The 15,907-nt window shown below is 35.4% G+C and overlaps 1 protein-coding gene across 7 annotated transcripts in view; it reads right to left on the reverse strand.

Annotated features, from left to right (window-relative positions):
- prickle3 (prickle homolog 3) overlaps positions 1–15,907 on the reverse strand; it is a 79,537-nt gene that overhangs the window by 21,700 nt on the left and 41,930 nt on the right. For 2 of the 7 annotated variants that reach the window (XM_087265423.1, XM_087265424.1), the window contains 3 exons: positions 4,971–5,154; positions 3,203–3,311; positions 1,055–1,192 (listed from right to left, as the gene is read on the reverse strand). In XM_087265423.1, the coding sequence (XP_087121549.1) occupies positions 1,055–1,192; positions 3,203–3,208 (144 nt within the window). In that variant the 5' untranslated portion in view covers positions 3,209–3,311; positions 4,971–5,154. Of the gene's footprint in view, positions 1–1,054; positions 1,216–1,745; positions 2,088–3,197; positions 3,312–4,970; positions 5,155–15,245; positions 15,590–15,907 lie in introns of those variants that run through there. The other 5 variants (XM_087265420.1, XM_087265421.1, XM_087265422.1 and 2 more) reach the window with 4 other exon arrangements.

Consider the following 15,907-nt stretch of genomic DNA (forward strand, 5'->3'; position numbering starts at 1 on the left):
ATTATATGTCTATACGCATGGGCCTGTGTGTTTCCATTCATTATATACGGTTACTCACCTACCGACTGTTGGCATCGAGTGCTCTCGCCACTAACGGAGGGACCCAGCGCAGCGAGCGCACCCATACATAATATAACACCACAGATATTCTTCGTTAATAACTCGGTATAAAATGTATTTCATAACATCCTTGTTTTGATAGACTTTAAGTGTTTCAGAACATAAGAAGCAAGTAGCCTAATAAAATATAGCAATATTTGTTGCGCTCAGCAGCTATTCACTAATAAAGCTCTACATTTAACGTTTCATTTATCAATTTTACCACGTCATATAAAAAATATAAACACTTGTTTAAGGATATAGGACACATTTTGTGTTCAGACTTTTCCCCAATGCGTTTAAAGCGGCGCTGAGCATGACTGAGTGACAGAAAAAAAGGTAGGCTAGATTCTGCTTTCACTCACCCCAAAAATGCCCTGTTTACACGGTTTGATTAATATCATCGTATCCAAATACTTTTTAAATAATATTTTAAACCTCCTCCGGTGTTTATTGTTTTTAGAAAATATCTAAAATCTTTTTTTTTTTCAGAGAGGCCTTTGTAAAATGTTTAATTTTTTACACTAATTATTAGACTAATTTGATAATATTTATATGATTTATGCACAATATAGTTTGTAAAGTTATATTTTCTGCCTTTCAGTAGATTTGTTATTTGAGAGACTGGCTTTGTTTACCAAATAAGTGGATCTAATTGGATTTGCATTGTAAACATTAAATAAAAGTCAAAAAGGTATTATTTTTTATTTTATATATTAAGGTTTTAGTTATGATACTCTTAAAATCATTCCGGATAAATCCGCAGATTTTAAACAAAATTCTGTGCAGAAATAGCAAAAAATGTCAGCAGATTCTGTCTGGCCCTACTAATGAGTCAAGTGTGCTATTGAGCTCAGTATACTGTGATTTCCTGGTTAAGCATGCAGTCAGTTGAAAAGCAGCTGTTTGGACTGATTTGAGGACAGTCTGGTATTCTCGTGTCTCTGTTCCTCACCTGTTGACAGATTGCTCCAGTCATAGTGACCGGGAAGAGCCGGACGATGCCGCGGCCCAGATTCTCCCTCTTCCTCTGCTGGCTGAACAACCGCAGCTCTTTCTTCTCTTCTTCATCCAGAGAGTTGCAGTACTGAGGCTTTGGAAACACATTTACAAAAGCTGTTAGGATCAATGCAAACATGACATTGTTTTTTAAGCTCACTGATACAGCAGGGAAATTTCACGTCATGTTTTTATCCTGGGAATAAAATTTCTAAAGAGTTGTTGACAAGGAATTGAACCAGATTTTGGTAAAAACCCAAACAAGACATACATTAAAAAATAAAATAAAAACAAAAACAATGGAATGACACAAGGAAAAAGTCCTGAACTTCTCAAGCAGCTGATATTAATGCAGAGGGTTGCTAAAGAACTACTGAGAGAATTCAGCTGCTGTCTGGGCTTTCACTGCCTTTCTACACCTTCCTTTCTTCATTTGTTCAATATTTTTTACCTGCGTCATTCATTTTAATACACACAACTTGATTTATAAGATTAGATTGTTTTCTTTGCATATTTTAATTTCTTTGGTTGTTACCAACATTTGGTAAAAGCTTTCAAGGCACCTGAAAAATGGTTCAATACTTATTTTCCCCGCTGTATGTTGTGATCAAATATAGAAGGCAAAACTTGCTGAAAGCTAGATAAACAGATTAAATTAAATTAGGCAGCACGATGGGTAGCACTGTCGCCAGCAAGAAGGTTGCTGGTTTGAGTCCTGGTTGGGTCAGTTGGCATTTTTTTGTGGAGTTCGCATGTTCTCCCTGTGTTGGTGTGGGTTTCCTTCGGTTTCCCCTACAGTCCAAAGACATGTGCTACAGGTTAATAAAATAAGCTAAATTGGCCGTAGTGTATGTGTGTGAATGCAAGGGTGTATGGGTGTTTCCCAGTGTTGAGTTGCAGCTGGAAGGACATCCGCTGCGTAAAACATATGCTGGATAAGTTGGCGGTTCATTCCACTGTGGCGACCCCAAATTAATAAAGGGATTAAACTGAAAAGAAAATGAATGACTGATTTAAATTCAATTAAACATATTTATTGAACAAATCAAAATTGTCTATTAAGGCTCTTTTAAGAGAATTTACTTAGTAGAAAAAAAAATGAAGATTAAATTTTTTATTTAGATTTTATTTTTTAATTTTGAGCATTATTTTAGCTAAATAAGACAATAAAAATGTAGGATGTGGATGTAGATGTGTTAGTCTTAGGTATAGTGTACTTTTTAATGCATTGTTAATTTATAGGAATGTTGTAAGTTTATATGTATTTTGATGTTTGTATATTAAGTATTGATTAATCATGTTGTTTTTAGGGTGACTGTTCTAACATCAGTCCAGGGACTGTAGATGAAAAATGGCCTTTCAACCATCTCTGGCACATTGTACATTTTTTGTATAATTAAAGTGTAAATATAAAGGCAAATAAAGTAAGAACTGTTAATATTAACTGTAAAATATTTTATTAATATACACACTTGCCAAATTATTGGCAAGCTAAATAAGTAGATAAAAATAAATAACTATAAAGTGTTTAACAGAGCAAGGAAATTTTCACAGTGTGTCTGATAATATTTTTTCTTCTGGAGAAAGTCTTATTTGTTTAATTTTAGCTAGAATAAAAGCAGTTTTAAATTTTTTATTAACATTTTAGCAAAACAAGGTTATTATAATAATTATTATTTTTATGATAACCATTTGTTTTCGATTGTCAACAGAACAAACTATTGTTATACAATGACTTGCCTACTTACCCTAACTTGCCTAATTAACCTAGTTAAGCCTTTAAATGTCACTTTAAGCTGTATAGAAGTGTCCTGAAAAAATATCTAGTCAAATATTATTTACTGTCATCATAGCAAAGTTAAAAGAAACCTGTTATTATAAATGAGTTATTAAAACTATTATGTTTAAAAATGAGCTAAATCTGTAATCCGCTAAGAAATAAAGCAGATAATAACTACACTAAAAATATGCTGTGCATTGTTTCTTAAAAAGAACATGATGTTTGTAGGGTTCATGCTTTTATCTAATTCTCAATGAAGATGTCTTTGAGTTTGTAGTTCTCATGAAGAGCATGAGTGTAAGGACGTAAGGGGTTTCACCTCACTGTCATGGGCCGGCAGCTGGTGCAAAAGCTGCTTGATACGATATCGCTCTCCTGGACTGTTGACGTAGGGAACCTTGTCCTCAGGAATACAGCTGTAGTACTGATAAACCTGGACATACAAGAGCGCAGAGAGTAACACAAGATAAACACATCATCCTGATTTGAAATAAAGGTTTTCATTATTAAAATCCAACACTCATAGCCCTTTGTAAAAAAGAGTTTACCCCCTAAACATTATGGGCCCTATCATACACCGGGGGAAAGTGTGGCGCAAGGCGCAGCACAATAGTCTTTTGGTAGTTTCAGCTTGGTGCAAGAGTCGTTTTGAGGCGTTGCACTAGGCTGTTTAAATAGCAAATGCATTAGCGCTCATTTGTGCGCCCATAGGCGTTCTGGTCTAAAAAGCAAGGCGTTCTGAGGTGGACCGCTGGCGCGTTGCTATTTTGAGAAACTATAATAGATTTTTCATTAGACCAAAACAAACCCGGTCTTAACTCCAGCGCAGAGTTGCACCGCTTACACACTGCTTAATACACACAAGAGAGCAATAGGTAAATATCTTTACATATGAAAAAATGAAAATATTAAGGATATATATAGGATATAATAAGAATAGATATAGGATATAAATATAAAGGATTAAAATATTACAAAACATATTATTTTCTAGCCTACATAAATATGAAAAATCACTGCTTTTATGTCTTCTTCATCTCGGGAGGCTTTTTCAGTTCATTCATAACAATTTGCTTTTGTATAATGTTATTATTATTAGCAGTATTATTTATTATATCCATATTTATATTTGTTTTATTAAAAACAAGCTTAGATTTGCCCACCTGTCAGGTTTTAGACTATATGGGGCACAGCATGTGTTTTAGGATATAACTCAGGTTTTAGAGCACATTTTGCTATTATTATTCATTTATTCGTTTGCTGGAAATTAGAACTGAATTTAGAAATAGTTTTGAAACGAATATTTGCGCTTAACAAACAAAAGTATTTATTTATAGACTAATTGATGTCTGTGCGTAAAGGTTTCCCTATCCAAGAGCGAAAGTGATCCATTTTCTCTTATTCTCACGCAGTAGATGCTCTGTTTAACAGTTTTGTGTTAAAAAACTGTCAATTGTGAACTGTTTGCTAGTGAAATGCTCATTTTTTCCACTTAGACTTACTTTGCGTCCTGTAAACAGCGAATGCGCCCTTGGCGCGACGCAACTGGCTCTTAAAGGGAATGGGAGATGAGACTCTGATTGGTTTATTCTCAAAACACACCAATAACTCATTAAGAGAATAAACTCAACCCTTTTAGACCATGCACCTTGGCGAAAAGCAGGTTTTCCCGTTCCTTAAATGAGAAAAAACGCCCTAAAAGCGTTTGCGCCCTGCGTTTGGACCGTCAAAATAGAGCCCTATAACTGTTAGGGCCACATGTAGCAGCAAAAACTGCAATCAAGTGGTTTTAACAACTTGCAATAAGTCTGTTACAGGGCTGTGATGGAACTTTGGCCCACTCATCTTCGCAGAATTGTTGTATTTCAGTCACAGGATCTTAATTCCATTCAGGTCAGGACTTTGGCTAGGCCACTTCAAATTCTTAATTTTGTGTTTCTTCAGCCGTTCAGAAGTGGACTTGTTGGTGTGTTTTGGATTATCAGCAGAAATTGGGGAAATATATATATATATATATATATATATATATATATATATGATATATAACTTATATCATTATATGTCAGCGTATCTACAGACTGTTGTTGGTCACCTGCTCAGGCTTGATCCCGGGCGGCACCCAGGCGTACTCTTCAGAGGCGCAGCCCGAGTCGTCGTCTGATATGGAGTGCCTCTGGAAGTCGGACACCAGCTTCATCATCATTCTCTCCAGCTGGCCGGGCACCGAGCGCACCACATGCTCCTCACGCACACACTTACAGTGCACACAGATCTTCCTGAGGAAACACACAGGCACAGGAGCGATGAGAGAAAACTACAGACACAAACTCACTCTTTCTACACAACTTTTTCGCATTTATGATCTGGAAAACAACGAAATGTATGAATAAATATACAAGTTTCGTAAAAGAGACATTTGAAGTTTCCAGACAAGGTAAATCATGCATTTGTGGTTAAAAAAGGAAAGCGATTTTATATTCATGATGCAAAGGATAGATGGTAATGCCCATAATACAATTGTGCAAAGTCAGCATTTCCTTAAACGGAAAGTCCACCCTAAATAAAACATTGTGTCACCATCATATTGCGAAAAACTGAGGTTGTTTTAATTTGACTTTACAAAGAGCATATTTTATAAATATATACATATATTATAAATGTGCTTGATGATTGTATTTTCAAATTTTGTTATTTTATTATTTTGCATAACTAAATTAAGTACTGCATTATTTACAAACGAGTTTTTTTAAGAATAGTTGGTGGTTTTTAAAAATCATTCAGAATGAGTTAGTAAATGATTAATAAACTATTCAAATGAACATCTATAATTCTTATTATTCGGGCATATATTAATAGTGAATTTGTATGTTAATAAATGCTTTATTGACTCCACTTCATCCAGTTTTGCGACCTAAAGTAAGGACTTTTTATGATTTACAAATCCCTTATAAATGACAATTAAACGCTCAGTTTTATTCTAAACAGGAAAAAAGAAATTAAACGACTTTATTAATTTCTATTTATTTGAAGACACACAAACTAAATGAAAAACAAATCTTTGCAACTATCTAAAATAAAATTACTGTGCAGTTCAAACATTGCTAAATGACACTGAAATGTTGTATCATATTATATTGTTGAATTATTATATTGTTGTTGTTGTTTTATCCAGTTTTATGTTCAATTTTATGACACTCCTGTTATTCAGCAATGGTTAAACTTTACAGCTATTTTATTTTTTAAATAAGATTTCCTAGATTTAATGTCCATTTAATACTGAGCCTTTAACTGTAATTTATAAGAGATTTATAAAGCATAAATGGTCTTCGCTTTAGGTCACAAAACTGCATAAAACTGAGTTAAAAAAGCATTGAATAGTAACTGTCATTATATGCCAGAATGAGATATATAAATGTTGATTTCAATAGTTCATTAATCATTTACTAACTCAGGCTGAATGATCTAAAAATAAAAGATAAAAAAATACTCCGAAACACAAAAGGTTTGTAAATAATGCGTAACTGAATTTAGTAAGGGTGTCACGATCCTCCAAATCCTCGATTCGATTACATTTTCGATTCTAAAGGCACGATTCGATTTTCGATTATGAATAATTAATTATTGAACAATTAATTATTCGTAGCCTACCGTTTAAACTACCTGACCTGCATGGTCTTTGTTTTACCCATAAACAAATCATACAGTAAATGAATAAAGGCAAGATACAAATATAATTACCACCTGTCAATCACTTTTTCTGCGGGACTCGTGAATAGGCAGTGATCTGTGTCGTTATAATGGCGTCGGTAAAAAAAGACGCACAACCAACAGGAACCAGCCAACAGTATCTGAAGTGTTCGCTAAAATGACTAAGTACAAGTGAGTGAAAGATTGAAGCAGTCCTCTGACTGCCTGGACCTGCTGTCTCGAGCGCATGGCTGTGTGTGCGTCTGTGTCTTTGTGATCATGTGATGTGCATTTTCAGAGGTAGAGAGGAAGGAGGGCTGCTCAGAAATGCTACACGCCACTGTGGATGTCAAATCGTTGTCGTTCTAAAATGCCATTTAAACAAAGACAGTGTAAACAGGGCCTGAGTGTGTACTTTTCGCGAGCAGATTTGCAACAGGGGCAGGCGGAGGATCACGATGCCGGTGTTGTCTATCAGACGAACCGTACGTAATACCTACATAGCAGAGCTTGCAAAACTGTGTTTTTTTTTTTGTCGACAACACGAACGTTGCCAACATAACTCACTGGAAATCCAAAATGCTTACACACCGGCGACTTCATTGAAAGAGGAGAGGGTTTAAGTTCTGTCGACGGGTCTCCTGCTTCTGCAGTTTAACAAGCACTTCAACAAGCCTGTTTTTTTCCCGCTTGGCAAGCCAAGCTGACGTGACATGGGGGCGTGGCAGCATCGACGATTCTATTTTTTGATTCGATAATCGAAATTGAGCATAAATTTCGACCGATTTCAATTAAAAATCTAAATCGTGACACCCCTAGAACTTAGTAATGAAAATTTATTCAGTCACAAAGTATTAAGGTACAATTATTAAGCACATTTTAAATGTGTTTTAAAGTCAAGAATAGAGCATTTGTATCTGCAGTTATAAACTACTTACTAACATCTATTAATTTAGAGTTAATGCTTAATGCTTAATATGGTAATGCTTAATAAAAGATTCATAGTGTGTGGTAATGATAAAGTGTTAATGTTATGTGTTATAACAAGTACTGAACTGTCGGAATAGTCAATACTGAAACGGATGGCTTTTTATTTGCATGCAGTTGTTTTTAAATGTAAGTATTAACTACAATTTTTGTATGTTTAGTAGGTTGTGCGTAAAATATGGTGATACTAATAGTTTAAAAAATATATATTTGATTTTTGGAAATCACCAAGCAACAACCCCCTCTTTGTCTCGCAATTGGGATAAATAGCTTGACACCATTATCGACTCAAAATTTTAACAGACTTTCTTCAAAATGTCTTGTTTTTTTGTTTAACAGAATGAAGAAACTCAAACAGGATTTGAACAAGTGAAGGGAGAGTAAATGATGACAGAATGTTCAGTTTTGGGTGAACTATCCCTTTAAATACACTTTAAATGCATCTCTGTAAATGCATCTACATTCTGTATTTTAAAATATAGAAAATTCTCAGGCAATGACACACACACACACGGTTAACACAGGGTGCTCTAAAGATGTGTAATGTCTGAGCAATGTCTCCTAAAAACCACCATAACAAGAATAGCTTTGTACACTAGGAGATTAAAAAGATTACAAGATTTATAGGTCACTGCAAGAGCACTTCACAAATAATTTGAGGCCATGAATGTGTTGCCGAGAATGTTGTCACAAAATCTAAAATAGGAATCTACTAGTCTGCATTTACAAAGCACATGGCTTGATATTTCATTATATATCATATTTTTGTCCCAAACCACTTTGCTAATCACTGCATTTTTTTCTGTCTATCAAATCTGAGCTTTATTTTCTATTGGGTTCAAGTCAGGTGATTGGCTGGGCCATTCTACAGCTTAATTTTCTTTTTCTAAAAGCATTTGAGAGTTTCCTTGGCTGTGTTTTGGATCATTGTCTTGCTGAAATGTCCTCCCTGGTTTCATCTTCATCCTTCTGCTAATGTAGATGTTGGAGTGAAGCAGCTGATAATAATTTACACTGATGAAGGGCAGATGATTGCTGAAGAACAACTGAGAGATGTCAGATGCTGTCTGGGCTTTCACTGCCTTTCTACACCTCCTTTTCTTCATGTGTTCAATACTTTTTCACTGCGATATTTCATTCTATTACACATAACTTAACTTGTAAACTTATTAGTTTTGTTTTCTTTGCATATATTGTTTTCAATGGTTGTTACCAACATTCGGTTCAAATTTCAACTCAGCAGCACCTTTAGAAATATTGTTTCTGAGAAAAAAAAGTGACGTGTTCAATGCTTATTTCCGCCACTGTACATGGTCATTGGTCATCTTAAATGACAGGAAAAACAATACGTTTATACTAGGACTGCAATGGTATTTGTATTTTGTATCGTCATGGTTCGGTTCATGCACTGCCACAATGAACACAGTCAGTCCAGCAAGGTTATAATAGTTTTGGATTTTTGATTAGTTTTGGTTTTTATTTCATTTTGACTTTTTGTTTTCAAATTCAGTTCGTTTTAATTAGTTTTAGATGGAGATTTACTAGTTTTTATTAGTTTCAATATTTCGAAATTATTTAGTTTTCGTTTAGTTTTTTATTAGTTTCAGTATTAGTTTTAGTTTTTTTTTCTAAATCAGCATATTGAATCAAGATTCAAAATAAGTCGAATAAATTAAAAAAACTCAGCCATACATTTTTTGAAACCTGTATTTAAAGGATACATGAACACTATCATCTACCACTAATATCTACCCATCCTCTAATTCAAATACAACCCCAAGATACAGTAGCAGCCTTAAGTACAATGCAAGGCTGCTTCGGAGGTTAAATACACAGTAGTAATGGGAAGTTCAGATATTTAACGCTGATGTTTGGACTCAACATGCCAAAATTATGTAGTCAGCAATAATAATTTCAGTCAGTTAAAACAGCACTATGATCTGAAAAATGTCTTACAGTAAAGTTTTGCAACCCAACTGAAGCATGATTCCCTTATTTAAATTCTATTACTATTCTCTGTTATGAAATAAACGTTTTTCACTAGATCCTGTCATTTAAGCCCTCGGTTTACCAGTGCTGCTGTTGTTCAAGTTTAATTCAGTCACAGCAGCCTGTCATGTACTGTTTGTGTTTGGTTCACTGTATTACACATGCACAGTGCTATCGGTTCATCGCTTCTCAAATATAATCTGTGTAACGTTACTGTTCTAATAACTGAATAAGAATAAATATTGGATTATTTCGAGTCAGAGGTGGGTATTAGGCTTGTTATAAAGTAAGTCAGATAAGTGCTTACTGAAGACGCGAATCGTTTCAAATGATGCAACCGGTTCACTTAGAAGATTCGTTTGCGATTGCGATACAGAAATAAAACCCATTATTGGGCACAAATTTGTTAAAGTAATAGTTATAAATCCCTGTAATTCTGTTACCGTGCTGCTGTCATGTCCACTCATTGTTTTTGTCGCAGGAGCAACAACGAGGATGACTGGAAGAGAACCGGCTCGATCTGGCCAATGGCAGCAGGACTTCAGACTCAGGTGCCGTAACATTACGAGTCAAACATCTGCAGCACGCAGTAAATAAATTTACTTCTAAAAAGCTTACAGTAATATTATGTATTAAATACATTTACAAATACGAAAATAAAGGAGGTTTTTGTTATAATTTTATTTAATTTCAATTAGTTTTGTATGTACACCACACACTTTCATTTTGTTCTATTTTTTTTTTAAACTCGTTTTTATTTTTATTTCAGTTAACGACAATTATTATAAATTGTAGTTTTCATTTTCTCGTTAGTTTTCGTTAACTATAATAACCTTGCAGTCCAGATGAGCAATCACTGGAGTAAGAGAGAAAAGACAAGAAAGAGCACATCTTTGCTTCTGAAAACGCAAGATGCAGTGTTTAGAAATGGTCCCGCCATGTTGCTGTTTCGTAATAACTAGCTACAGTACACAGAAGTGTGCAACCCTCGTCCCACATTGTCCCCCTTGGTCCACTGCTCTGGAACTCACAGTAACGAACGCCACTGCGTGTAAAAGCTGAAACTGTTTTATCTCGACACACTATCTAAAAACGCGGTACACTGAAAAAAATGTCTGCAAAATTGTTGCAAACAAATTATTTGTGTTGAATTTAAGCAAACTAATTTAATTTAGTAATGTTCAACTTAATTTGTTTGTTTAAATCCAGCCCAAACAAATTGTTTACAACCACTTCACTTAAAATGTTTTAGTAAATTCAAGGAATCATCTTTAAATACTTTGTTTAGTGTACTCATGTGCAACACTGTACAAAGTAAACTTCTGAGCAGGGCAGAAAAGTATTTGATTACAAATTATAACCATTGTTAAGTTGTTTTGTGGTATTTATTTGGTATTTTGCAAAAAAAAAAAAAAAAAAAATACTGCATGAAAATAACCCTTTATTCGTCAACAATCTGTCCCTGAAAATATCATTAGTGTGAAAAGAAACAAAAGTTGCTGGTGTCATACTGTTTGTTTTACCTAGAAACTGCTGTCAAACATATGTTAAAGTGTGTTATGTATTTCCAATGAGCCTGTGTTGCGAAAATTTGACGGTACAACAAAAAATAAATGTAACATAATTTGTTACGCAATCAGTTCCGATATGCCCTGTTAAATGATTCAAATAACACAAAAATCAATTAGAGAGATTAATTCAATGACTAAATTTTTCTTCTTGTCATTACGACAGAATCCTGACGTGTTTGGTCATTCAAATGTAACTCAACATGAACTTTGTGACTTAGAAGGAATCCAGTTGTTGGACTCTGACTTTGGTCAAACCCTGTCACCAACATTCCTGAACACGAAACCAGTGTTCATGATAACTATCATTACTCCTCAAAATATATATTATTATTAATAATAACTAGAATAACGTCAGGCAGGTGATTCATAACTGAAAACACGTGCTTGTATAAAAGGTGTTGCATCTACTCCTGTCGACGTTTCAAAATTGACCCTCCTTACATTCTGTACATTCAATTTTCCAAAAATCAAAGATTCCAATTTTCTTCTAAATCATCCAAACCAAAATGTTAACTTGTTCTGTCTGTGCTTTTTTTTTAATCACCAACTATCCGTTTTACTCAGAACAACAAAAGATAAGACGGTTGTAGGTGACGTGATCAACACTTTTTAATTTTAAATATATGACGCAGCGCTGTACTTCTCATCCTGGGTCTGGTGCTCAAATTCCTCTGGGCCACTACGCAAAACCTTAAATCATCGTCATAGAGACCTCACAGAATGTGGACAGGGTAGCATTACCAACAACAACAACAACAACAACAACAACAACAACAACAACAACAACAACAACAACAACAACAACAACAAAATAGATGCTAACTACAATAGAATTGAATGAAGGTGAAATTGTTGCACGGTATATAGCACAACTGTCCTGCAGGCACCAAACATTCGAGTCCCAATACGCAGACCTTTCACGATCCCATCCATCTCTCTCCCAACTTCATTTCCTGTCAATAAAAAATTCCCGATAATAAATCTTTAAAAAATAATATATAATAACTAATAAATTAAATAATTCATTAATAAAAAGAACTAAGCATGTTAAGATGAAAAATAATTATTAGAAAAGTCACAAACTAATAAAATGATAAAACTATTATGAATAAATTAATTCTAATAAAATACTAGAAATTTTATAACATTCAGGTGAACAAATAATCTAAAATCATAATAAAATAAAACTGATCGATCAAACAAATTCAAAGTTAAAATCAATTTAAAAAAAACGGACAAAAACATTAATTCATTAATTTATTTTCCTTCAGCTTAGTCCCTTTATTCATCACGGGTCGCCACAGCGGAATGAACCGTCAACTATTGCATATGTTTTACTCAGAGCATGCCCTTCTAGTGTCAACTGGGAAACACCCATACACACTCACGTCCACATAAGCACTCATACACTACGGCCAATGTAGCGCATGTATTTGGAATGTGGTGGAACCCGGAGGAAACCCACACAAACACAGGGGAACATGCAAACTCCACACAGAAATGCCAACTGGCTTGGGACTCAAAGATCTTCTTACTGTGAGGCGACACACACATTTGTAACCATCTTTGTGGGGACTACCCAAAGACATGATGATTTTTACTGTACTTTTTTTAATCAGGTGAAGAACCATATGGTAAACATGGATTACAATATAATTTAAAGGCGTTTAAAAAAAGTCTTGTAATAACCTCCAGTAGTACAGGGTTTTTCCAATTTGTATTTCAATGAGCACCCTAGAAAGTGGCATAAATATTATTGTAAATTTTATGAAGCTTCAAGTTGTGTAGTCATTTCAAAGTAAGTTCAACCAACCCTCACAGGAAGCATTTAGCTTTTTTACACTTTAAAAAAATGTCATTCTGTGTGATTTATGAGCCGTGTTCATTATGGGGACCAAAAAAAATGTCGCCAAAAGGTCAAAATGTACTGGCATTTCTTTACTTGTGGGGAAATTTGGTAAGGAATATAAGGTAAAACACATAGACATGGACACAAATGATCAGATAATGAGTAACAACAAGGCACAGAGTGCAAACATAAACCCACAAGCATTGGCTTGACACCTCACCCTGACGGAATTACCCTGGCATTGTCACACTAATTTGGGCATCTATTAAGGACATCATGATCTAATGTTGCTGATGAAGACAAGCACAGCAGGTTAATCCGTGACAACTACAGGAACAATGGCTGGAGTCACGGCAGCATGAGCTGAGCTTACTTCAAATGACTATACAACTTCAAGCATTTAAACATATACTTTTGCTTCATGAAATAAAATGCATTTACAATTTATATTTTTACCCCTTTCTAGGGGACTCAATGAAATACAAAATTTGAAAAAAAAAAAGCATAACTTATTAAAAATTCTGCTGCGACATTTGAAAGGTCGGGTTAGAGTTTGCCGTCAACAACATGAAAGCATGAATGCATCCTGCCTTGTATCAACGGTTCAGGCTAGTGGTGGTGATGGTGTAAAGGGATATTTTCTTGACATACTTTGGGCACATTATTACCAACTGAGCATCGCGTCAACGCCACAGCCAACCTGAGTATTGTTGCTGACCCTGTCCATCCCTTTATGACCACAGTGTACTCATCTTCTACTTTCAGCAGGATAACCAAGTGCAAATCATCTCAGACTGATTCCTTAAACATGACAATAGCTGCGTCCCAAATGGCACACTATACACTATGCACTCATGCACTATGTACTTATGCACTTACACACTCAACAGGATAGTATATGTATGTAGTGTTGTCCCAAATGGCACACTAATGTTTTTTTACTAAGCGGAAATTCAAACTGTTTCCCTGATGACGTTTGACTGTTGCCAAATCAGTGAAATAAACGACTGAATTATCAAGTAATACCTGCCGTGAGTATTGCCGCATTTACCATCCGGAGGCGCTGTAATCACTCTCGTAGGAGAATTTTGCTTTCACCATCCAAAATAATAAAGTTATTCAACATGTGCGTCTGATCGCTCCGCCCCTTCCGCTACGTAAGCAAACCTGCGGTCGTTGAGTGCGTGAAGTTTCCATCATTACACACTTCATTTTAGCGGCTGAATGAGTGCGTCATCCGGGTAATTAAAGTGCACTTATTATTTTGAGAGTTTTCAATGTGAACACACTACTTACACTATTTATACTACAAAATGGCATAAAATAGTGCATAAGTATGCGATTTGGGACGAAGCTAATGAGTTCACTGTACTCAAATGGCCTCCACAGTCACCAGAACTCAATCCAACAGAGCACCTTTGGGATGTGGTGGAATGGGAGATTAACATCATGGATGTGCAGCCGACAAATCTGCAGCAACTGCGTGATGCTATCATGTCAATATGGAGCAAAATCTCTGAGCAATATTTCCAGTACCTTGTTGAATCTATGCTACGAGGGATTAAGGCAGCTCTGAAGGCAAACAGGGGTCCAACCCTGTACTGGCAAGGTGTACCTAATAAAGTGGCCGGTGAGTGTATATTGAATTCAATGCTAGTGAAGTTACCAAATGGTTCTTCTCCTGATAAAAAAAAAATACATGTAGTAACTGCTTTATAAAGTTAAAAGGGTAATTCATCTAAAACTTACATGAGTTTCTTTATTTTGTTGAACACATAAGATACTTTTTTATTTATTTATTATTTTTGGTTTTTTTTTTCACCTTTATTATGACAGGACAGTAGAGAATTCAGACAGGAAAGCATTGGGAGCAGAGAGAGGGCAAGGATCGGCAGAGAACCTCGAGCCGGGAATCGAACTCGGGTCGCAGTGGGCACGTTGGTGCTATATGTCAGCGTGCAGTACCACTAGGCTACTGGCGCCAACACACAGAAGATACTTTGAAGAATGCTGAAAATCTGTAACTATTGTCTTCTGTAGTATTTGTGTTTTTCCAACTATGTAAGTCAATGGTTACCAATTCTCAGCATTCTTCAAAATATCTCCTTTTAGTTTTCAACAGAATAAAGAAACTCACAAAGGTTTGGAACCACTTGAGAGCGAGTAAATGAGAAAATCAGCATTTTTTTGGTGAACTATCCTCAATAAAAGCATTAGAGCACTACCTCCTTAAATCGGAAAACAACAAACATCACGCGATAAAAGAGAATAAATTTATACCTACTGGATACGAGTTAGCCGGAAAACATCCAGGTGCGACACACTTTTGGCTAATCCTCTGTCCTGACTTTGACCCACAACACACTGAAAACAAACATCCCGCTGCGTCTGATCTCCGCTGTCGGAACGGTCGATCGCTGATGAAAACACACCTCAGCTCAGTTTCATCTGAAGCTGAAAATCAGGTCAAAGCCTGGTCTTTACATCCACATGGAGGTGAAGTGGGAATTGTGTGTGTGTGTGTGTGTGGACTGAATGGGGGTTTAATCCTTCTCAGTACAGTTATGGGATAAACACTGCTGTTCTCTTAAAGTCGGACATTAATGGACAGTAATAACCATAGTGTCTGACAGAGAAACAGATAGCGGATGAGTGGATGCTAAAATACATCACTTTATTAGCATGTCTGTGTGTTTGTGTGCTTGATTTAATATCCAAGTGGGGACTTAAACCTGAACACACACAGGCTCATGGGGACTTGAGTCAAAGAGGGGACCAAAATCGAGGTCACATCCTTGAACATCCTTATAAATCACACAGAACTAAAAATTATTCATTGGATTTACTCATTTTGTTCAGTTAACCTGTAGGAAACTATTTATTTGTCCCAAATGTACACAAACAGATTAGTAATTAGTAATATATTTAACTTAATAGTTTAAATTC

Source organism: Danio rerio, chromosome 8 (genome assembly GCF_052040795.2).
Source record: "Danio rerio strain M-AB ecotype USA chromosome 8, GRCz13ab, whole genome shotgun sequence".
Taxonomy (NCBI): Eukaryota; Metazoa; Chordata; class Actinopteri; order Cypriniformes; family Danionidae; genus Danio; species Danio rerio.